Source organism: Nothoprocta perdicaria, unplaced genomic scaffold, assembly GCF_003342845.1.
Source record: "Nothoprocta perdicaria isolate Ctin4 unplaced genomic scaffold, notPer1 scaffold_72, whole genome shotgun sequence".
Lineage (NCBI taxonomy): Eukaryota > Metazoa > Chordata > Aves > Tinamiformes > Tinamidae > Nothoprocta > Nothoprocta perdicaria.
The window spans coordinates 2,929,431-2,953,870 of record NW_020455999.1 but is presented as its reverse complement, the minus strand read 5'-3'; the positions used below and the strand labels follow the sequence as shown (position 1 = coordinate 2,953,870).

Genomic DNA, 24,440 nt, shown 5'->3' with positions numbered 1-24,440 from the left:
GACAGGATTGCAAGGGATTTACTTCTATTTTTGCCAGATTATCTTGTCACAGTTGAGCATCTATCCAGCATAAAATTTAACTAAAATACTAAGAACAACCCGGCAGATAGACCACTTTTTAAACGAGCATAAACCTGAAGAATTGAGTAATTCAACTTCAAAACACGTGCTACAGGGACACCCAGCGGTATAAAACTATGTCTGTGTGCATGAACACAGATACACATGAAGTATCAAGAAGTTGAAAAGTTACTCTAACAGACCCAATTTTAACAGTTGCTCCTTTATTATAAATCAACTGTACAACAGCACTTGTGCATATTTTTGTCATCAGTTTCTTCATTGAACTTAGATATTTATTAGACAGCCAAGACTGTTGGCTATTGATTTTAATTGTCCTGTTGATTTTAATATCCAACTTTAAGGAAATATATACAGATTTTAAATCATATATATTCAGATTAGGCTACAAAATTTCAATTACTTTTTTTAACGTGTATTTAACAGAAATTTGASAGTGCTGACATGTAGAAAAAACTCTTAATTCAAGGAAGAACACAATTAATAGTTTAGTCATTCACTTACCTGCTTTCCACCTGTGGCCATTTGAACACACCTCCAAAAAAGCAGCAGCAGCAAATTCTCCAACAGTTTCTGAACTCATTTTTTTTTTTTCCTTCCTCCTCTCCTTCTCCCAACTCACAGACTTTACACAGAAATCACACTTGGCCTCTAATTTAGAAGCCTAGATTTTTTTATATTTTTATTTTTTACAGTGACCTTACTCCATTTCATTCCTTTTTATGATCCATAATATCATTTGGGGAAAAAAAATCCAGACGTAAAAATAGCTCTTTGCACATTATGTTTATTCTGAACATCTCCCACCTGTTTCATTACATACTCCTTTGTTCTTCAAAGGAAGAAGCAGCCAAGTTATTCTGTATATGCAATCACCCATTGCTAGACTTAAAATTTAATTCTCAGTTCTAWATACAGATCATAGTTTGAAACAAGTTCATACTGTTTAAAGATAAAGAGTTTTGTATATTGACATTTAAAAAATTTTTTAAATGTTTGCTAGATCACAATGTAGCTATCACAACAACTTAAATAAAACACAAATACATTAAAGAATCATTACAAGAGAGGAAATCAAAGGTCAAAAAATCAAGGAGAGAGACAAATTTAACACTTACCTGAGATTCATTTTACCTCTTAACATGTTTTGTTTTACTTTTGTAAAGGGATCCTTGGTGAGCTTGTCCTCTGCTTTCAACTAGCCATCCAGAACCTAAGCAATAATAATTGGAATCTATGGCAAACACGCACACATAAATTAACAGAGGTTTTTCCTAGCTACAGCAAGGTCTGCTACAAAGAAACCTTAAACAATCCATAAATATATTTAAGATATGTGTTTACTTTTTTTGTTCATTCTAATAGCAGGTAAGATTGGTTTTCAAGGCTACAAACAACACTTAAACAACATTGCTGGAAGCTCAGGTCACTGGTGCCCTAAGTACAAGGCCCCTCAGCAAGCCCCAATTCCTTGCTCATTAAGCCACAGTAACCAGCCTCACCTGGGCCTCCACCCACGCACCCAGGAGCTCAAATTAAGGCCCTGGCTGCTCAGCCCTTGCCTGACCCAAGYTGTTTTACCTCTGTTCTGCCTTGTTTCCTGGACAGATGTTGGACATACATTCTAGACTTGTTTCTGGCTTTGACTCTGTACCCATTTTACCCTGTTCCCAACAGAAGCCCCTGGAAGGTCTCTGGGCCTGATCCACCATCTTCAGGACGGATACTGAAACTTGTTACCTACATCCCTACCCTGACCATACTGTTGGAGTACTGTGGAACTGCTCTACTGGTGCTTTGGTTACCTAGTCCTCTGCAGTATCAGTGAAGTTATAGAACCTGGAACGATTCCACAAGCTTTCATCTGAAAAGAGAGGAGGGCGTTCAGCTATACATTAAGTTTCATACCTACATGAATCATGAATGGAGAAGGCAACTGAAAATTAATGTGAGCTTCCAGATTTTGGGAAAGAAATAAAAAAAGTAACAGTGCATCAGGCTACTGTATGTGCGTGGTTATGAAGGAGACAGCTGACTGGAACTACAACACATATCATYTCCATTAAATGGTTTATCCAGTTTCTTCTCCCTACACAACACCTATCCTTGCTTCAGTTGCTGCATTAAGACATCCTCAATTGCTAGGCATTTTATTTAGATATGGTACTATAGCAAGTCTTTAAAGCAAGCATACTAGAGAAAAAAAAAACATATTTCACTTAAATTATTACTCACTGGGACTTATTTTCTCCATACCGGGTTCTTCTCCTCGTTCCCACTCCCCTTCATAGCAAAGGAATTAATTAGGAAAGCCACAAAGTCCACATCCCAGGGCAGGCAGGGGACAAAACAGGTGAGGGGGAAGAAATAAAAAGAAAGTTTTCAGAGAAAACATAACTGGGGTGTCACAATTTACATGAAGGAGGTTCAACATTAAATAACTTGTAACAGAAAAACAGTAAGAAGGCTGTTTTACCTCAGAAATACATATTTTGGAGTTTCATTATAAGCAGTACCTACATAAAGGCAGAACYTATTGAATACTTACATTCACGGGACAGAACTTAGGACTGCCTCACTCCCACTGGGTCACCAGAGTCGCCACAGAAGAGCGGCCGGCGGCTACAGCGGAGGAGCAGAGTTACTGCCCTGCACTTCGGAGAAGGCAGCGAACACGTAAAACGGAGCATCCCTGGGAGGCAAGAAAAGCGCTGGGGCTTAAATTAGGCGCGGAGGGGCGGGCTCGGCGCCGCTCTGCCCGAGCCGAGCGGGGCTCCGCGACGCCGCGGGTCCCACCTTGACCGCCTCAGGTGCGCGCGGGGCTGCGGCAGCCCCGCCCCAGCTCGTCACGGGGCGGGGCGGGCGGGCGGTGCAGCCCTCCCGGCGCCGACCCCGCCCCGCGGCCGCCACGCCCCCCTCAGCGCCGCGCACGCGCGGCAGACGCCGGGCCATGGCAACAGCGCACGCGCGCTCATTGGCTGCGCGGCCGCGGGGAGGGGCGGGGCTGCCCGCTCWCCGCACCGCCCTGCGCCTGCGCAGCACGTCAGCCCGCTCGGGTGGGGGCCCGCGGGCGGGGCGAGGTGTGACGTAGATCGGCGCAGGCGCAGATGTCCGGCCTCCCCACCCCGCCCTATCTCCCTTCCTCCCCACTCTCTTAGCAGCGCCTAGTTCCTCCCTGAGCAGCCAATGAGAGGGTGGCGTTGAGCCTTTGTCCAGCCYCTTTCAAGCCCGGAAGCGGAAGCTGTTATCGCCCCGTGGCTGCCGCCATATTGGGTTTCTGGGTAGTGGGGGGAGGGGAAGCGGAAGGAAGGACCCGGCTCGGGCGCCTGTGAGTAGCCGGGGCTGCCGCTCGAGAGCCCGGGGGGGCCGCGCGGGGCCCGGCGCCACAGCGACGCGGGGCCGCCGGGMGAGGGGGCCTGGGGCAGGGGGTGCTGCCGCGGGCACAGGGGCCTGGGCCGGTATAGAGGCCGCTCCCGCGCTGCCCGGGCTGGGCTCTCGGCCGCGGGGATCCTGCCGGGCTTCGCGTTCGCCTTCCCGGCCCTCTGGAGCTCTCCAGGCTCTGCCGGGCCCCGGTCTAGTCCCTTAGTCAGAGCAGCTTCTCCTTGTCGCGCCGTTGTTAAGCACTGAGGCTGTGGGGACGCTGTTGGTGCTGCCACGAATGAAACCCTTGTCAGTKTAGGAAAAAAAATCTTTGGAAGATCAGTAGGTTGGTCCTTGGTGCTTGTCTGTTCCCCTTCTTGATTAATTGCTTCAGAAAGTTGCATTTGAAATCAATGTTTTCTATGAGGAGACTTATATAAATGATAAACTCTTCCTAGTTACCTACTTCATTTATATTTTTACACTTGAGGATGTTTATGTCACAGTCAGAGAGCAGTTTTAAAAATTCTGTAAGTCTTACTTACCCTGCCTTTGAAAGAGATGAATAAAATGTCTTTACTGAATTCTAGGATTTAGTAGGTATCAGCATAGCAYCTATAGTAAAAAGGATAATTGTTGAAGACTGTTTTTGATAATTGTTCTGATTTTCTTTTTGATTATTGGCTTTATTTAGATGGGTGAATAACTAATGCTGTGCTGAATAGTAAAACTTTATTTTGTGGAAGAGAAATTGTTATTCTTTAGTTTAAATTTTCATCCATACCAAGAGTTCTCTGTTCTTATCTGTAAACCAAATTCAGCAAAAGAAGCAAATGTCACATATTTTTCTTGATGTTTTTCTAATTACACATGCTCTTTAAGTAACTGTAATAAAGAAATTAGCAATGTTAATTAAAATTCTTGAATTATAAATATGAAATTGATAGCTTAGATTATGCCTCTTAAACTGAGACAGAGAGAAGTGTCTTGCTGCTAAAACAGAGTTTTAGCTGGTTGTATTTCCTAGTTCCGTGTGGAAGAGTTGYATGTCTAGTAGCTGTACACAATCACACGCAGCGGTGTGTGGAGGACATCGCTGCGAAGAGCTCACTCAATGACTCCAGTGATAGACAGTGTTTGAATTAGGTGGTTGTAGTGAAGACTTGTTTGAAACCACTGGTGTCCTAAACTTGAATTGCTTCGCTATCTTCTCAATACTTGGAAATAGTAAGTAGTTTAAAAATAGATATTTATTTTGGTTTTGTTCAAAATGGAGGGAGAGAGGAGGGTGATGCTGCAGTACAAATCTCAGTGCTTAGAGGTTATAAATCAATTCCTGCCTTAACAAGGTGAAGATGTCCGACTTCTCGATTAACAAGGCTTATTCCTCAATTTTTGTATGGACTTTTTTTTCCTCCCTAGAATAGAATGGATCCCCTTTCCCCACTCTTATAAAACATACTATGTTTTATAAAATATGCATCTGACTTTTAAGCTTACTTCAGTATAGATAATTTGATTTGGGACAGTCCGAAATAATATCATATATAAATGCTGGTTCAGATAATGTAGTTCAAAGCTTCACTGACATTATATTTGATTTTAAATGTTATCCGTCTAACTTTTGTTTCCACAGCAAGAATGTCAGAAGGGGACAGTATTGGTGAGTCTGTTCATGGAAAGCCGTCTATGGTCTATAGATTTTTCACAAGGCTTGGACAGGTTGGTTTTCTGTAGGGCTGTTCAGACTCCATTGCAAACGGGTCTCAGTGCAACTATTTGACTCTTTATTTCTTAAATTAGCTATTGAAGTATTAATATCTGTACAAAAAGTTTCTTCTAAAGTGTTTTAAAAATAGATGGCATATTAAGTACATAACTTAACAAAATATACAATTTGTGTATATTTGACATTGCTTAGTCAAAATTTATAACTTTATTATCAGAGATGGTGAATGACTTTAGATTCTCCATCAGAAACTTCTTAAGGAAAGCAAACTGGCTTGAAATATTGGAGATTTAAATCCATAATGCCAAACTATGAGCAAAACATTTCTTTGGTAGAAATGTAGGACTCCTATATTATAATATAAGAAATATTATAATGYTCATAATTGGTTATTATGTATGTTTGTATTAAGGAAAGAAAGTGTTTAATCTTACTTTTCAGAACAGTTTCAAAGTAGTTATCATTTCTAGAATGCTACCTGGTAATAAACATTATTTATTGTGTCATGTATTTTACAGATACACGCTTTATGTTTCCTCCTAGATCTACCAGTCCTGGTTAGATAAATCTACTCCATATACTGCAGTGAGATGGATTGTAACTTTGGGCCTGAGTTTTCTCTACATGATTAGAGTGTATTTACTGCAGGTAGGAAAATAGAGTTTATTGCTAAACTTGCTTTACATACCACCGTTGTTTTTATTGGTTTGTTTTACTGTGTTTTTCTTTTTTCTGAAGCATGATACCTCATATARTTAGTATTGTGACCATGTGCACTGAAAAAAAATGACCCAGATAGTCTGAAGAAGCAACACATCTCATTGCTGCTGAAGTTGCTGTTTCAGACTGGAAAATACATTAATGATTAAAGATATTCATTTGATGGCAACAGAGAGTGTGAAAACTCCCACAGTTCCGCTGAAATTAAAAAGTCAACTTATGAAAAATCTGCTTCACCTAAGGCTTTACCTTTTGTTTTAAAGCTGTGTAAGTGGTTTAGGAGCCAATGGTTATATTCTGTCCAGCAAATCTTAATGAATTTCTTAATAGGCACTTTTATCACTGCATGTGAGTGRCAAACTATTTCTCCACTGATCAAGTATCTCTATTCCATGACAAGGTACAATCCAATTAAGTGCTTTTATTCCTGAAAACGAAAGGTTAACAAATCAAATGTGAAGAATTAGAAGATCATAGTAATAAAGGCATTTAAGACTTCAAAGCCTGAKAAACTATAGAAAACTTGTTTGTATGCTGTTTACTACTTTTTTTGGGTATTTTTTATTGTAGAAAATGGATGTCTGAAGAAGGCATTTACATTAGATCTGCTAATACATGAGGGACTTGCTCTTATGTCTTAAGACATGAAAGAAGTCCAGAAAAATTTTCATGTGAATATGAAGATGTAGAAAAGCACCTACTAAAGAAGCTGAAACCAAGTTGTTTGATCTTGTGTAAAAATAAGTATCCAAAAGTGGACTTCAGGAAGTTTTAAACTTGCTTCTTTTTTCCTCTCCCTCTTCAGGGTTGGTACATTGTGACATATGCTTTGGGAATCTATCTTCTAAATCTCTTCATAGCTTTCTTGTCACCAAAGGTAGACCCCTCTTTAATGGAAGATTCAGGTATGACAAATAGTTCATGTCACAATAATCTTGAATTTAGTCAAGCTTCCAGTTAGTTTTGTGTAATACAATAGTGTGAAGATATGCACTGTGAATACAGTGAAAATCGGTATGTTGCTTTTTGTTTTTTTTTTCTCTACCACAGATGATGGCCCTTCCTTACCTACAAAGCAAAATGAAGAATTTCGTCCTTTCATTAGAAGGCTCCCAGAGTTTAAATTCTGGTGAGTGAATCTATCTGGCTATGTTTTGCTTTGGAAGCATTTAAATATATCTGTCAAATAAGTRGTGGTTTGTGTTGAAGGAGTAATTGTTAACATTATTTTTAAGGCACTCTGCCACTAAAGGCATCCTGGTTGCTATGACATGTACATTCTTCGAGGCTTTCAACGTTCCTGTGTTTTGGCCAATCCTTGTGATGTACTTCATTATGATGTTTTGTATCACTATGAAGAGGCAAATCAAGGTAACTTATTTGGGATAGATGGGGAGCACTTCTCATTTCAAAATTTACAGTATTTATCCAAGTTTTCACCTAGATGAGCACTTCAGAGTCATTAAATGAAAAGTTTTCATACCATGTTACAAAATTTGATTCTTGGTTACAAATGATTTCAGTCTCAGAGATCAATCTTTGTTTCTTTTGTTTTTGTTTTACACAGTAAGTCTTAGAGTTTCCCCTTCACTTTCTTTCTTTATTTAACTTTGTGGTTATTTTTAATGAAGAGGTCTTTTAGAATCTCTAATGAGTGGAAAGGTGAGTTCTAACATATTTGTTCAAGAAAGCACATGAAGAAAAAGGGAGGAACATAGGGAGATCATTCAGAAATTTTTAAGTAAATTACATCTAGTTTGGCATTTTAAGAAGAGAACCAGTGTGGATTCTTTTTGTATAAGTACTGCTCTCTGAATTATAAATTAAAGATTAAAGAGTAGTAAAAGATTAATATCTCCATGCTATTCCCTTATTCCTGCTTTCTCTCAGTCTGTTACCTTCTCTGTACTGTGTATATTTTTGGGGAGGATACACCCAAATTTGAGACTAAGCTTAGGCTGATAACTGTGTTTAAGTGTGAAGTTTTATATGTTTGTCATCAGTTCTGCAATACTAGTTATCTCGAGGACTTGCTAATTTAAACCGTATATTCCAAAGCATTTTTGTCTACATCTGGCCTCTAAGACATGGTGTTTTTTTTCTTTTACAGCATATGATAAAATACAGATATATACCCTTCACACATGGCAAGAGGAAATACAAAGGGAAAGAAGATGTGGGAAAGACCTTTGCTAGCTAGAAGGTGCAATCAACCTGTTGACAAGTTCTTCTACATAAAGGAATGGTTTTGAGCCATTGTAACAATGCCTTTTTTCTTCATATAAAGTGATTACGAGGGTGGTGACCAAGCAGTTGAATTTTCATTTTACGAGAATCTTGCTATTTTTATCTGAGCTATCAGTTTCTTGAAGAAACTGGCATTCTAACCAAATTGCATTGAATTTAGTATCTTTTCTAAGAGTTGGAGGAACCTATGCTAGTCCCATGGATTTGGGATAAGGTATTTAAGATCCATTGCAGCTGCCATGACACTGGGGAAATTTGGGTACTTTTACATAGTTTTGTTTACTATGGCCCTGAAGTGCTGTGCACATATGTGGAGGAAAATAAGGTGGCACACGTGATGCTGTTTTCTGCTTCATGGAAATGTGCTATTTTCATGCAAAAGTCCAGTTCACATTAATAGATGCAGAATTTAAGCTGGTTTGCTACATGCATGGTATTATTGAGTTATAGCCAAACATATAAATAGGAATAAGAAATGTGTTAAATGGTGGATTTGGCAGCAGGAAAAATATATGAATAACTTCTGAGGTGACTCATTTGTGTAAGGTTTTAATGCCAGTTTCACCCTGACATTTCATAGCAGATGCTAGAATTGGGCTCTTTTGAAGGGGACTCAAAATTTGTCCAATTTGTTCAAAATTTGTCAAGATTTCTTTTGAGGACCTGGAATTATAAATATATATTTAATTTTTATTAGTTGGAGAATATTTTGTATCATTTCTTTTATGCGTAAAGATTTCTTGGTTAATTTAAGTTGACTTCATGCAGCCCTTTCAGATCATAYCCAAATTGACCATAATGGACAAACTTTCTGATTTTAACACAGCTTTTCATTTTCTATGGGGAAAAAAAATAGAGATAAGTGACCTGCATGTAAACTTTTTGATGTGATACAACTGCAATTTTATTAAGTGACTTTTTAATTCCAAAATTTATTAAAAGATAGTGTCCCCCTTTCTTGTCCTTTATTAATCCTTTTATGCAAACAATAATCCAATGGTGGTTATAAATGCATTTCGTTTATGGTTGTCCTTAGAACTTGTAACATCTTTTCTTGGCTCTTTGGGGAGCATTCATGTATATTTGCAAAAGGTGGGAAAAGAGCAGCCCTTTGAAGATTCTCGATGGAGAGTAATGGCAGCTTCGACAGACAAGTAATAGGAAAATGTATTTAAGAGCTGTTTCAGTTGGCTTTGTCAAATGAAGTTGCTATGGAGTCCTGTGATTCAACTTTCAGTAATCCTGGAAAAAGTGAAAGGTTGTCTTAACACTGGCCTATATTTTGTGAGCATTATGGAAACTAGTAACGTATGTGAAACGTTTAAATTATGGCAATACAATAGCTAGAAAGAACCATATAAAAGTACCACTCGGATACTTGCAGTTTTTTGCCTCAAAGCTGAATGCCTTGACTCTGGAGTTCCAGAATATATGGGTGATTTGGGGTGAAAAATGGAAATTGATTTTTTTTTTACTTGATATGAAAATTATCTACTGGGATGACCCTCATGGAAAAATGGGGTGTTAAGGCAGCCATTGCAAATTAGAAAAGCATTTCTCCAGTTGCTGCTTTTTTTCTTCCTTCACTGTGAGTTTGTTAKGAAAGCCTTCTCATTTTTAGCTAGGAATAGTTGTCCTAGATCTGGTGAGACTAACGGTTTTGTAGTTGAAATTGGGACAAAGGCAGAATGTAGTTCGCTACTTGATTCTCAACGTGCTGTAGCCAGACAGCTTGAAAGGCATTTTCTTTAACTTTGGTCTGTTTTTATCACTTCATGACTTCCTGCCTATGAATGATATTTTTTTATCACTTCTGAGTGATAAAAACTATTATTACAGAATGCACAATAAGCTTAGCTGGGCAACCTCACAGAAATTTCCTAATTGTTGCTCACTTCCCACTTGTTTTTATGTGCAGTTAAATGTCTGTCACTGATTCCCTTACTTACTTGCGTGTTGTCCTGATGTGGATGGACCATTTTTCTTCCACTGAGCCTTGACGGTTAGAGGCATGTGGGGAAATATTGGAAGGGTTTTTTTTTTTAGTGCAAGAAAGGGAAGGTATTTCAACTTTGAAAATCACTATTTCATCAAATAATGCTGAAATTCTTGCACAGTTGCATATCATCAACAACCTCTTATTTTTTCTTGCATTTATGCTTGATGTAAAGTTCCAGCATTTTATTGGTGACTTCTGTATTTAAATGTTAACTAGCTAAACAGGATCCCTCAGTCTTTAAAAGAAAAAAAATCGTTTTTACTGTGAGTTTTCTGAACACTCACAAACCTGTATTTGGTGCCAATTCAGTGTCATTAGTGAAAATCTTGCTGTAGCTGTAACTTAGAATCCACAAAATGTGGATCATCTGCATTTCCTGCCCCATCTGAGTGTATATAAGTCAGAATATAAATAACTGTTTTGTAGGTTTCCTGTTAGGCAATAATGAAAAGATACACAAATGTTAGCTGAGTCTCTCCTCAGTTACACTCTAAAATCTTGGTTTAGAATAAATAGTCCCTATTGCCATAAAGCAGGGAGGGAGCACACTTTTAAAGTGAGCTTTTCCCCTGGTGTTAAGGCTGTAGAAGACAGACAAAACATGAGCTGTGGTACAAAAATAATGTTTTATCCTTGACCTTAGTTTGCTATTAGTACRTGGTACTAGAGCTTTTTTGAGACACTTGTTACATAGCTGTAGCCTAAATGTCTAGACTATTTGATGAAAAGTTTTGATATTCAGTAATGATAGAGAGAAGTTTTGAGCTTGGAAGCTGAATGTTAATAGATGAGTGTCTAGAATAGCCTGCATTCTGCATTACAGGGGTCTCCTTGCATTTATTATTTCTGTTGATTTAGGGCAAGTAATGTAGCATGTCAAATCGAACAAACCTGCTTTACTGTTAATTTTGTTGTGAAAATGGGATGATACCTGATGTGTATTTATCATCGGGTCTTTCACTGCAGTTACACTAGGAATCTGGGTACAGCTGTTGTTTTTCCCCTTGAAGTATACAACATGACTGTTGTAATGGTAGAAAAAGTGAGTTTTGCAAATCCTACAACTTTACTCATACCATCAGTACACATCGAAAGGATAGAAGACTGCTCTTTGCGCTTTCCCTTGGAGAATGGGAATCTGTTGTATATCTTCCATTTCCCAAAGTGAAGGAAAAGAATAACATTTGTCCTAATCATTATTAGAAATAAGTGTTTTTAATATGGTCAAGAACCATGTTACAAGAAACAGAATGGCTGATGTCAGAAATATATTTATTTTGTAAAACAGGAATGATTGCCAACTTGTACAGGCAGTTATCAGTTTTATAATAAAACCTTGTTCTTGGACTAACTTGAGCTCTATGGCCACTTTGTAAAGGGAAGAGACTTGAGGCCATTGCTATGAAACAGAAGATATTTTGCTTTACTGTTGATAGTGACGTAGGTAGATCAGTTTCTGAGGATGAAACTTCTCTCTGCACAGTGGACATTCTGCCTGCAAAATGAAAATAAATTAGATAAAATTATTGGCATGTTACGTTAAACTGCTTTAAATATACAGTGGTTTAGCTACTTCTAAAAAAAAATGAGCATCCATAATTATAAGCAATTTCTCAGACCAATATGTAATGCAGACTTAACCATCTGAAGCTTTTTAAGCTAGCTGTACCTCCTGTAAAGCTTGAGGTGACATGAGTGTCTGAAATCCAGTCATGAAGCTATGGCTATCTTGCACAGTATATAATACCTTTGCCTTAAAGTAATATCATTGTCTTAGAGAAAAGTGACTTCTAGGATTTTCAACTCCAAGGAAGAAAACCTATCTAACAAGGTCCAAGTCAATCAAGTGATTATACTTTCAATATTCTAGTTAGATGTTCTATTATCCTTGAGAATGTAAGGTGTATTACTGTAGACTCATTTCAGAGGTAATGGGTTCTTTCCTTTTTCTATCTTTATACTAAGAAATACTTCCCATTATTTTTCTTGAAGCTGAAAGAGACCTAGCAGGCCGATCAAGTATTRTATTATGCATATTGATAGTTAATATAATGGAGATCAGTTTCATTGCAGAGATCTAGTCACATAATATACTTGGTAAACCAGAACTGTGACTTTCTTTGAGGAGTGCATCTTAATTTTACAATTTTTTTCTTCAGTTTCTTTGTCCCCTCTGAGTTTTATTTATGACTTTCACCAGGACTACTATTTAACAAGTATTTTCTAAAGCAATGAGCCAAAAGGAACGCAACTGATTCTCAACATTTTTTTTCTCTTTTATTAAACCTACCCTGTAATGCATACTACGTCTTTGGTTAATTTTGCTACATTTATGTGGAATTACAAAAACTAAAATGTGAACTGGTATAAAGAAACACTAACTCTTGGTATAAGTACCAATCAAACATTTTTAACTGAAGTAGAAGTCACTCGGTTCATAAGATAAGAGCTTTTAAAATTTTCTATCTTTGTTGCTGAAGCCTGTAGTATAGTCAAAAGACTTACCAAGCCAGCAGGTATTTCAAAAGACTAAAACTTGATAAAAAGATAAAAATTGCCAGTGTCCATTTTAAGAAAAGACAAACAAACTTAAGCCTCTGTACCTTAAACAAAAAATTCTGCACTATGGACTTTGGCTATCAGAATAGTAAATTAGTCACTAAGTCTTCAGGGCAAAAAAGTCATCCAAGATACAATTACAATTAATTTATTTTTTTAAGATTTGAAATGTTGCTGTTTAATGTGCTTTTAGAACTTGCTACCTATTTGCATGTGCATCTGGGACAGCTGCACAGAAGGAACTGAAAATGTCCTCTGACAGATTTAGCTATATTGGCAGCTACAGCTGAAAGTGAAAACTAACAACCACAATTGGCAATAGGTTGTCAGCTATACTTATATTTTGTTCAAATATAAAATACCTCCTGGTTATAGGAAGTAAGCTGTGTCATACACAGAGTTAACAGGGYGATTTCTAATGCAAATTGCATTGAAGCTCTTAAATTTCCATATAGAGATTTTTTAGGGAAATGAGAGCTAAATAATCTTCATTCTAGAGTGGAACAGGGCTATAATACTAAAGAATATAAAGAATATAATACTAAAGAAACATCTACCTAGATTATTCTAATCTGATTTTGAAAATGTGTGAARACAAGTTCATGGCGTTTCAGCTTCCCACTGAAAACTCTTTTAAGAGTCCAGTCTTAAAGTCCTTAGAGGTAGATGCAAATCCAATGCAAGTTAGCATCTGCTTGCTGCTTAGCAATTTAGGTGAATTCTTCCCAGTCTGTACTTCCTTTTAGAACAGGATCAAATGAATCTGACTCTCCAGTAAAGGCTATCTATTTTCACAGTCTAAAAAAGAGTGGCAATTGCCATTAATCCAGACTAACTTTATAATATCATGCATAACAGTCATTGCCCTAGTTTGTTGTAACTCATTTTTTTTTTACTGGAAATTAGCCTTAAATAAGAAGGCTTCAGATCAATTTTTTGCTCCCTTTCATACAGAATTAGAGTCTAAGTCTGTAGATAAATGAATTATGTTCATGCCTGACTTACAGGCATGTTCAATGGCATTTCAGTGGCTGGGCGAGAAAAATGATCACCTTACCTCATCTTTCTTTGGGTCCCACTGAACTCTTTTTCTTTGTGTGTGTGTTGGGGGGGAGGGGCAAGGGAGGGGATGGAGGGATTTAGGGCACAACAGTAAAGCAAAAGGTATTACTTCAACACTCTGACAGGTACTCACAGGTAGAAATTTCATCGTCTCCCCTTTCAAGTCTGTATTTGTCCTTGTGTACTTACTTTGGTGTTGCACCACTCGGTGATGCATTCCCAGCAGAACAGGTGGCCACAGGGTGTGGCTGTTGCGTGTCTCCGCTCTTCCAAACACAACGTGCAGCGGGAGTGGCGCCCGGGAGACTTTTCTTCAGTCACATTTCTAATTAACATAGTTAGATATTACTTAATTTTATATACCCTGCTTGCAAGAAATATTTGGTAATGTACGATCAGAAAATAAACCTTGCCTTCAAATATTAACCCTGTTTGTGAAGATTTAAAGAATATAAAAACAAAGCATGAAATCTATGAGATGCTTATGTTAATGGGCAGTGTCTCCCAAGTGTTACATCAGGCTCTTTAGCCAAAATGTAACTGCAGCGCTATTCATAAAAGCTATTGCATTTCCCATTTTTGCATCCACCTCTTCCCTAGTAAGTAAAGATAATCATACTTATGATGAGCCAGATTGCGATGTAGTTTCCATTCCTGCCTTGCTCTCTGCTTCTGTTTGAAGCTGTATAGCTGAACACCAATCGTTAGAAGAAGATGAAAGAGTGAAATTATTCCCAGAAACTTGTAACTTGACCGAATGCTTTGATCTTCTCTTTGCAATCCTCCAAAATACAGCTGCAGAGTTCACAGAAATAAAGATGTTAAGTTGTTGCAGTTTATCAAGAAAGTGCTCCCCCCCGATACCTGCAAAATGTATACAGCAATGTATACTTTCAAACAAGAAATAAACCCACTTACATATGTGATTCCTGTGATCCTTTTAGACAGGTGATAAAACATGCCATTTATATAGAATATTGCCAGATGCAGTCGACGCAGCAAAGGAATGCATTGTTTAAGAACATATACAATTTGTAAGAGTGTTTTCTTCTGCTGCTGTGACAGTTCCCCGACTTGCTTCTGTATCCAGTTTCGTACTAAGGTCCTATCCCGGCAGCTGCCTCCTAGGTTGTTCGGCTGTGTTCGAGGCCTGTCGGCTTCTATCTGCAACTCGTGCTCCAGATGCAGTAATCCTTTTTCTAAGCAATAGGGTACTACAGTGTGAAGGGAAATCAAGATGGCCCGTCGAAGAAAAGAGGGCACCCTCTTCTTGGTTGGGTCAACCTGAACAATGTTCACGTACTCTTCACCCAGGGTCTGATAGCCTAAACAGTGCGTGTGTAACGGAAAACAAGCAGGATAAGATAATGGCAGCATTGTTCTCTTGAGGGCTAAGCAGGGGTGATGTGATGCTCATGCGAGAACACTGGCCAAGTGCTGGATTTTTCATAAGTAGCTGTATTTTTTGCATTGAATGATGCAATTGTTATGACAATTCACTGCCTGCAATGGATTTAAGTTTTAAAGCAGGAATAATTTTTCATAGTGCCATGCAATTTCTAAAGCATCTTCCACATTTAAAAGACCACATGATTATAAGGAGCGATAAATAGTCACATTAGAATAGCAAATTTATAAAATGTATGACAATATAATGTTATCATACTTAATAACAGGTGTGTAGAAGCATCAAGTCTTAAAGCAATAACGGTCATAGAGACGCATGAATTTCCAACCTGCGGTGAGGACGGTTAGCACCCTCACACTGGCTGGGGATCACCACCAAGGAACACTTCTGTTTTTCCCCGTGGCGTTACGATTGCCCTCAGCGTTTCCCCCAACTCAGCTCCTCTAACACGCGTTACCTGACAAGGTGGTGAGGCTGAAGTAGGCGATGTCAGAGAGCAGCTCGACCTCCCTCCTCCATTCCAGCCACCTCTTGGCACCTGAGGGGGCAGAGCCGCCGTTACTCGGGATTCATCGGCACCGACCCGCGCCCTCCCCCGGGAACGGCTCCCGCGCGTTGCAGCCTGGGGCGCGGGCGCGAGCCCAGCGGTGCCGCCGTGTTCGGCGCCAGCAGCGCTACCCGCGAGGCCGTGGACGGCGGCGCCGGCGCCGTTGCGCAGCCCGCCCCGGTACAGCTCGTCCTTCTGCGCGCAGCGCACCAGCGGCGCGGGGCCCGCGCGAGCCAGCGCCGCCATCACGAGGCGCCCCCCGGCAGGAAGCGCCGCCCCGCGCCGGGCGCCATGACAGTCCTGCGGGAGGGGCGGGGTGGAGGTGGTGGCTGTGGGCGGTGAAAGGGCAGCACGGATGCCTGTGGGGTCCCGTCCCGTCCCGGCAGCGCTGGGCTCTCCCGCTGCCCCGCGGGGTCCCGTCCCGGGCAGCCCCTGTCTCTCCCGGCTCCGCTCTCGGTGTCCGCCGTCATGGCGGCTCAGGGGAGCGGGCGGGCGCCTTCCAGGGGCGGCTCGTTGGAGCCAGGCGGGATGCGCAAAGGAGCGGAGGAGCGAAGCTCGGGGTGAAAAAGGAAGGCGGCGGCGCCCCCGGGACCTCGGCGGCCGCCCTGGGGCTCGAGTGGTACTAAGGAGTCTAATAAGGCACCTTGTGGCCGGGTTTGCTGTATGTGGCTGCCAGTATGTGTGTATATATACATATATATTTTCCAGAAGAGTTTGCAGACTTCAGTAGTAGCAATGGAGAGTGAAACGGGGTATTCCGAAAGAAATAGAGCTGGTACTTGTTTTTTCTTGTCTACTGAAAGAGAAGCAAAGTTTATTAAGAACCTAAGCCCACCTGCACTGCTGCAGTGCTCCAGCTTTGGGTAGTTTGTTATTGGTGATGTTGCCTGCGACAGAACTTGTAGTAGTTTTACTGCACGGAAAGCTGCAAATTGTAAGTTATGTAACGATGAATCTTGCACATAAATAATGCTTCCCTATCACATTGCTGCTTTTCCTAGATGCATCTCAGGTTTTATTTGTTCCTGTGTGGAAGGATACCTACAAGTACCTACGGATTGTGCAAGTGGTGACTGTGAAGGCAACGGGATAAAAAAATTCTAGAACCTTTTATTTAACGCAGCAGCAGGGGGAGCACGTGTTTCAGATATGCCCCCTGATATGTCTTAACTCCCACCTCTAGTCTGCAATTCTGATCTGAGTCTTGGTGTACTGTGATTTGGTCCACCCCAAAACAACCAACTTGAAGCTGGTACTCCAAATTATAGCATTGTCTTAAAAATATGAAATTAAAACCAATCGACCGACCTTTGGATCCTTTTGTTAAGAATGCCTGTTTGCTTTGTTGCTTTGCAGTCTTGTATTCTTTGGATTTTTTTTTTTTTTTTTAAGTGAGAACTGTGATATCCCTGCTCCTCTCCCACCCAAAGGAAGTTTCAGCATTCTGTATTTGAAAATGTTGTTTCTATGTTTTTTGGTTTTTAATCTTGTATGCTGTAGAGAGTTTAGGACTCTTGCTTGTGCACCTCTGTTCTACTTTACACTGACATTTTCCTTGTTTGCTGCATAGAATTTGGGTGAATACAGCACCATTTGTAAGTACTACAATATTGTGCAATGAGGACCATATAATCTGCCACTTTTGTGTGGACGCACAATCTCATTTTTCCCCCTTCCCCAAACGAAACCCCCCAACAAATAATAAAAAGTCTCAGATTCTTCCTTGTAGACTGAGACCAAACCTGCTTCTACCATGAATTCCATCCCCTGGCAAAAGCAAAATCATGAGTTAGAAGTTTAGCATGAAAGAAGTGGCTGATCTGAATACAGACTGTGCAAATAGTGTGTTTATTGTAATATCAAGCAACATATAAAATGTTTGCCAAGGATAATGGAACATCACTTTTTCTTAGCAGAATACTAAGCAGTTGAGTCTGTAAAGCTGAACGGACCTGAGATTCTAGTGCATTTTAAATGCTTACAGCTGATAGAAGCTTCCTGGAGACTCGGTATCCTGATAATGTTAATATTAGAAGTAGCAGTGGATCACAGTATTGACCTACTACAAATTCTTTTATCAGTGTGGTGGCTGATAGTGAAATGAAGAGGTAAAACACGCTGGGATGGGTATGACTAATATGTTCCATCTGTAACACACAGCAAGAACAGACTGATGTTAGTTGTTTCACTGTGCTTGCAAGAAAAGTATCTTGATCATTACCTGCAACTGCAGAAAACTTCCATCTCTCTTAAAATTTAGCTCCTGTGTTTGATTTAAGGTTAGCAAGGTGAAAATTTCTGTAAAGACTTCTCTGCCATTGCATTCTTTCCTGCTCTTGCTTATARCAGGCCTGATAAGGGAGTTGCTTCCCTGACATTAACATAAGGAAGTCCAAAATGTAAAACAAACTCAGTGCATGGTAATGATTAACTTTCCCTCCCATATTTTGCTTGTCTGTGCATYATTAAATATGGGTTTACTTCTACAGACTAGTTAGTATGGAAGAAGTTTGGAGTGCAACTTTCAAACAGAGCAGTAAACAGATGCCTCAGTTTCCAACCTGAAGAACAGGTTCTACTCATATAAAAGGAGCTCGACGTCTGCCCAGGACTGTTACCACCCTCTGGTTCCTTTTGCCTCCTCCCACTTTGAACTTGTTACCCTGGAGCTGAACTGTTTGAACAAGGGCTGTAAGAGTTGCTTTGTGATTAGCGAGCTGAGAGCCATTAACATGTAAAGTGCAGGGGAGGAGCCTTCACCGCCAGATTTTGCACCCCCTTTCGCTTTTTTTTGTCATGCTGAGGAAGTTCCCGATGCACCGGGCAGAGCAGCCGGGATGGAGCCACTCTGGTGTCCGGGGAGAAGAAACAAAGGTGTGTGTTGTATCTGCTGCCTTTCCTTTCTGAGATCTTTCTCATGTGCATTTAGCACCCCTGCTCACTCTTAGAATATATTTCATACTGTGTTAACACAGGAGTGCATATAACTTCACGATTGCGACAGAATTTGCTGCTACTTTTGCTTCTCTCTTTCCCAAGGAAGAGAGGATGGAAAGAGCATAATGCCTAATGCTTATTGTATTTTGATCAGGCTGTTTGTTGTTCAGGAAGAGCTATCACCTTGCAATCCTGCAAGCCCTTAATTTTTACACTTTCTGAGCTTGTAGGGATCAAAGGAACCATATTTACGATGTAACAGGTCAGAGTATTTTTTTTTTTCTCCCTAACTGGACAACTGCTTTCTTTCTTCAGCACAAGTCGAGCACATTTGAAATAAGCTGAATATTGAGCTTCTGCAGGTAAATTGTCAGCCAAGACAAAAATTGCCTTGAATAGACAAGAGAGATTGACTTTTAAAATGAACATATTTATATAAACTACCGGTTAAAAATAAGTAAAATAACCTGGCTGATTCTGTGACTGAACAGTTGGTAAGCCTTCCTTTGGAAGGAAAGGCAGACCTGGCCTTTTGAAAGGGGTATGCATTATTTGTTTGTTGTTATGCGCCGTGGAAAAGGAATTTTCAGATCTTTTCTGGCATAAAAATGTCAGTTAGGATTCCAGAGATAAGGAAAATGATAGGGATGGCCAAGCTGTGCTGCATGTGCTTTAAATGCCTCCAGCTCCAGAGCTTAGATGTAGATCTTGAACATAGTCAAAATACTGAAGGCGATAAGTTCTAGAGTAGTAGAATCATCCTGGTCGATGCAACTTCAACTCCTGAAAAAGAAAAGAAACCGAGATAAAGATTTGCTGCAGCCTCCTGAAAGTGTTGGGGTTTTTTTTGTGTTTTTTTTTTTTAGGAGATTTATGTCATCTTCAGAATCTATGTCAAAGTTAGTTTATTTATTTGTTGTTGTTTTAAAGAAAGTGGTCAAAGATTTGTATRTTAAAACAACCTGTCCTCATTGAGGAAGAAAACTTGAGCTGTGGAAACTTCTATTTTACCTGTTAAGATTAGGGATGAAGAGCTATTTATTTTAGGTGAAGGACAGGGTGATTATGTTGGTAAAATCTGCCCCTGTAATGCATCATGTTTTGCTCATATCCCAGAGAATCTGATCATCTGTTTTTGATTCCAGGGGAATTTAATCTGAGGATTTTATTAGTGTGTCTAGTAATAGTTTTTAGTCTTGGAAAGTTTTTGTTTTTCCTACTYGTTCTTTCAAATCTTGGTGGAGATTTTCACCTTATGGAACCACAAGTCTTCTAGAGCTACAGGCTACAGGGAGCTTTTAATTCATGTTTTGTCATTGGTAAGAGACTTAGGATGTCTCGCATGTAAGCGTGTGTGAAACCTATACAATTCACATGCCGTGGATCAATGCCCAGTTTTCAGTCATTCATTGTTTATTGCTTTATTTGTTTTTTCCTTCCTGGTTTGAAAACATAATAAAAACTCATGACCAAATTCTTTTTCTCTTATCTCAAAAGGCTTCTATTTTATTCTCTTTTCTAGGAATAAAAAGGATTGAGAGTATGGTTTCTTAAGTTCTATAGTTGCAGCTTCGGACCACCACAAAGGTATTTTTCTTCTGATTTAATATAAGAATWGTATTTCATTGCCTGCAGTATTTGTTATAAAATGTACAAAACACTCTGTTCCTAAATATAATTCAAAGGGGGGCACTTATCTGTAAATGCCACTGGGATTTGTTCTCATTAGTCCTGTCAATTCATTGGGAGCTAAGAAAATGACTGGATARGAAAATGACTGGATAAGTACTTGTGAGTGGGCAATGGAATGAGACTAAAGAGTCAGATCCTCTCTGATAATGATCACCTGAATTGCCAACACGTTTCTCATTCTCTAGGAAGACATCCAGCTGATTAATGTGGAGGTAGTTGAATGAAAAACCTCTAGATTCTTATGTGTCTTTAAGAATGATATTTGATTTCTTCTAAGTAGGCTTTACGGGTAACTGAGTTTGTTTTCAGTTCTTCCTGAGAGATCATTCTGGTTTGAACTGTGCCTTCTAATCTCATCAGCCTATCAAAACCCTAAGAAAGATACCCTGATGTGAACTAGTGCCTGTCRTGTGTTCATGAATTGTGCAGGGCAAAAATTGGGCTTTATATTGTTATAAACTTGGAATGACTCATGTCTGGGGTGCAGGGTGGACCTTGTGGGTGTTGTTTAGTCTTGATAACAGCTTTTTAATGTGTGTTGGGCAATCMTAAACTGAGTGGAACCATATTCCTGTACACAATGGAGAAAATAAACCAGATTAGGTTCTGTAGTTTGGTGCGTTTTGTCAGGGTCTAACTGGAAAGAAATGAAAGAAAAGATGCCRTGATGTTCCCTGGAAGTCTGTTACCTTCCTTCAGTAAGTTGCTGCCCATTCTGCAAAGGGCCTGTGCATATCATAGTTTTGTTATTGAAGCACAATATTTAAAAGGTTAAGGATTTTTGGCTTTGGATCTACATAGAGAATGAACTTTGCCTCTGTGCCCTTCATTTCCCTAAGTAAAATGAAGYATTGTTGTTCCTCCTTGTAATGCAAGCAGTTGTTGTAACAGAAGTCRTCTGCTTCTCCTGAGCATCTGTGTGTTTATCAACAGTCACCTCACCCCAAACTCTAATTGTGTTGTTTACCACTCCCTCTGAAAAAGATCTTTTTTAAAAGCAAATGGTTGCAGTCTGCAAGCTTGCAAGGCTATAATTTTGCAGCATTATAGCTGTGAACAGTTTGTTCTTTCTATAGTGAAGCTAGACATAATAAATAGCTATTTAGGGAAGCAGAGAACCCTCTGTTTAATGGACAGGATCATCTGATTCAAACTCGCTTGTATTCCAGCGGTAGAAAAAAAAATGGGTAAAAAATGCTATGAAGTTCATATAATGCCAGGTGAACAGATTTTTCCCTTGTCCTTGTTAAAAATCATTATAATTTAGATCAAGCAAAGCTTTTGTGCATAGTGGGCAGTGAACTCTTGCTATGGGATGATAGTCTTTGGTCAAGTTTGAGATGGATGTGCAGTCTCCTTCTGCGAGCAAATGGCCATTGTATTTGGACAACAGAAAGTAATTTCAGGAGAAGTGAAAGGCAGACCTTAGAGTTAAAAGTTGATGAGTTGATGGCATCAGTGATTAGGGATTTGTGTAAGGAGGTAAGTGAAAAAGACCTCTGTCACATTTTTTTTCCCCCTTGGAGTCCTTAGTTACAAGATTTCTCTTGTAACTGAAAGGTTACCTTTTTGCCTCATGATAAGATGACAAAATATATTTGCTGTCCCCTTTGCTCAGCATCTGGCCCTTTTGAGAACCCTAGGGAAAAAGCTGAACGTTCACCATTCACTTGCAAAAGGAGAATATGTGTTGTCACCTCTTATCTCTTGAAGAATAAATTATGCCTTAAGAGATTGAGCAGTATAGCAGTAAACTGGTGTATAGAAATAAAGAAGCTTGAATAAAGGCCAGATACAATTTTAAAAATAAACTTCTGACTTAGATGAAGTTGTAAAAGTCTTTGCTGGGCTTCTGAAGAGTGGCCACACTGCTAATGTACTAAGGAATGCTGCCCGTGTCATAGGTATCTTGAATACAGAAGGTATCAGAATCCACAATCTATTTATCCTCTTTAATGTGACTCAGGAATTCTATAATTCCCATTACAGAAAAAGCTTAATTTTCCCTATAGTGGTCACTTCCTGCCTATCTCTGCATTGGAAACCTAAAAGACTAAATTTTGCGCTTTTCAGGGTTCCTCTTTGAGGCTTTTTTTTTTTCCCCCTTCCTTTTACAGAATGCAACTTGCAGTTCTGAATTAGTTCTGAGCCAAACCAGTGGATGAGACTTAGATCTTTGCTAATTAATTAGTTCCCTTTGCTGCTCTTCTGACACAAATTTCCCACTCCGTCTTTCTAATTACAAATGTAGATAGTCCCTGGGAAGCAGGAAGCTGCTATGTGCTTATTTCTACRTCATTGCAAATTTTAGATAGATCTGGGAAATGGCTATCTACAATTAAAGATTATGAAACGAAGGCTTTGGGCAGTAAAATTGATTTAAAATAAGTTTACCTCCTCCATATCTTACAGGAAGTGCTGCAATTTTTATTTTAGTTTTGTAAAGTAAATGGTGAAGTTGCATAGTCTAGTTAATAGAGCCTGGAATAAATATTTTTGCGATTAAATAATAACTCTCTTATTTGTGAAAGAAATACCCAGTTACATCATTCAGCAAGAATGCAGAGCTTACCTACAGAATGTGCAGCTCTAATTGCTATAGGGAGAAAAGCTGACAAATGTTAAGTGTTCCCTTTACGTGGGATGACTGCTTTAGGTATTAGTGCATCGAGCTATCCAAAAGAGGTTCCAATGTCCTTTTTTTTTTTTCGTGATTGCCTTCTCGCTGCTCCTCCTTAGAATTTTTTCTGTTTGTTTGTTTGCCAGAGAACACTATCTGATGCCAGTTTGTTCTGTGCATGCCCTGTCCTTAGGGAAAAGGAATGTTGTACCATGCCCTGAGGTGTAGGCTTAGCCCCTTGATCTATAGTACAGAAACAGACTTCTCTCTTTTTGCTTTGGATGTGAAATAACTTGCCTGGGCGTGCAAGTTATCTTAAATGGAATTGCTCTGTGAATGAAGTTGCRTTCTTCAAAATGAACAGCACGTCTTAGTGAACTGTAGCAGAGTTTAATAGCAAGCCCAAGTCTCAGATGCGAATGCTTTAAAGTATTTTTTTTCCTATTTGATAACATAACATTTGATCTTTTATCTCGACGATTTRCTTCCTGACCAAACTTTTCAGATTGAACTGATAACTTAGGTATTCTACATTTCATGCAGTGCATCAGGATATTTATTCTGCAAGGATTACAGAGCTTATCTCAACACCAGTGGCTGCTGCTTGGTTCCTTTCTGAACACGAAGTCTGTCTTTGGGTTGAAATTTTAAAGGCTTCAGTGATTTAAAAAAAAAAAAAAAAAAAAAATGGCTAAAAGATTAGTAATAGGATAGCTCCTTTCCTCTGAGAGATATCTATCCTGCTCCTGGGGTTTATATGCTGTTGTGTAAGGGAATATGGAACATGACACACTACTTAGGTAGGGCTCTTAACATACACCGTCAGTTTAAATCTTGTTTTTGTGATCTGACTGGGGATCGTTCCTCTCTCCTGGCTCTTGGGTGGCTTTTGTCACTGAGTGGGGCTGCTCTCCGAAGCCAGGCTGCCTGCTGGTGTAACGGAGAGGAAATGTTTTCGGAGAATATAGTGTTTTATTCATACAATCTTCATAAGGAAATATTCCTTGGAAGTTGAAAGAGCTTTTTTTTCATTTATCTTCGTAGCAAGTCTGGCCGCTAAACCTTGTTTTGAGACACCCATTTGCATCATGCTTTTAAAGATGAATTGTGTGTCTTTCTATTGGATGTCTAGGATTTAGGGCCTTGGTGACTGTATAGGTAGTACTGAGAGCATTTTTGCTTGAAGCCAGAAGATGTATAAGTGAAACTAAATGTGAATGTGGTATGTCTCAGAGTAACAAAATATTCAGTGATCCACAACCATATCTAATGTGAAGTATTACACTTCCATTGCTCATCTGAAATGATGCCAGGTTATACTAGCGTGACCATCTGTGCCATTAAGTCTTCCTCGCTCTGATGGACGTGCTCTTTGGTGTACAGTGAGTCACAGCGACTGCACTTCCTGCAGAGGAAATGATCTCTCAAACCAGCTCTAAAGCAAAGAGGTGATAGACTTTGAAATAACTGCCACGCAGG

The 24,440-nt window shown here is 39.6% G+C and overlaps 3 protein-coding genes and 1 long non-coding RNA gene across 7 annotated transcripts in view; 2 read left to right on the top strand and 2 right to left on the bottom strand.

The window, feature by feature from the left end:
• Positions 1-2,755, bottom strand: part of LOC112957381 — a 63,117-nt gene extending 60,362 nt beyond the window's left edge. For all 3 annotated transcript variants that reach the window (XR_003251217.1, XR_003251215.1, XR_003251216.1), the window contains exons 1-4: positions 2,630-2,755; positions 2,317-2,364; positions 1,887-1,945; positions 1,200-1,294 (exon numbers count right to left, since the gene is read on the bottom strand). This is a non-coding gene — a long non-coding RNA (uncharacterized LOC112957381). The remainder of the gene's footprint in view (positions 1-1,199; positions 1,295-1,886; positions 1,946-2,316; positions 2,365-2,629) is intronic.
• Positions 2,756-3,373: 618 nt separating this feature from the next.
• RER1 (retention in endoplasmic reticulum sorting receptor 1) lies at positions 3,374-9,751 on the top strand. Of its 2 annotated transcripts, none has more exons than XM_026051142.1 (7): positions 3,374-3,409; positions 5,078-5,163; positions 5,714-5,818; positions 6,696-6,795; positions 6,941-7,019; positions 7,126-7,261; positions 8,001-9,751. In XM_026051142.1, exons 2-7 carry the CDS (start codon positions 5,083-5,085, stop codon positions 8,088-8,090), a joined length of 591 nt encoding a protein of 196 aa, XP_025906927.1. In that variant the 5' UTR covers positions 3,374-3,409; positions 5,078-5,082; the 3' UTR covers positions 8,091-9,751. The 2 variants fall into 2 exon arrangements, with proteins under 2 accessions (XP_025906927.1, XP_025906928.1); XM_026051143.1 differs by lacking the exon at positions 3,374-3,409 and adding an exon at positions 3,799-4,668.
• Positions 9,752-11,391: 1,640 nt separating this feature from the next.
• PEX10 (peroxisomal biogenesis factor 10) lies at positions 11,392-15,958 on the bottom strand. The gene is made up of 6 exons (XM_026051111.1): positions 15,844-15,958; positions 15,623-15,703; positions 14,676-15,082; positions 14,377-14,552; positions 13,947-14,082; positions 11,392-11,631 (listed from the first exon to the last, which is right to left on the bottom strand). The coding sequence occupies exons 1-6, from the start codon at positions 15,956-15,958 to the stop codon at positions 11,560-11,562; spliced, it is 987 nt and encodes a 328-aa protein (XP_025906896.1). The 3' UTR covers positions 11,392-11,559.
• Positions 15,959-17,410: 1,452 nt separating this feature from the next.
• PLCH2 (phospholipase C eta 2) overlaps positions 17,411-24,440 on the top strand; it is a 68,416-nt gene continuing 61,386 nt past the window's right edge. The window contains exons 1-2 of the mRNA XM_026051016.1: positions 17,411-18,586; positions 20,172-20,236. The gene's annotated coding sequence lies outside the window, so the exon portion shown is untranslated. The remainder of the gene's footprint in view (positions 18,587-20,171; positions 20,237-24,440) is intronic.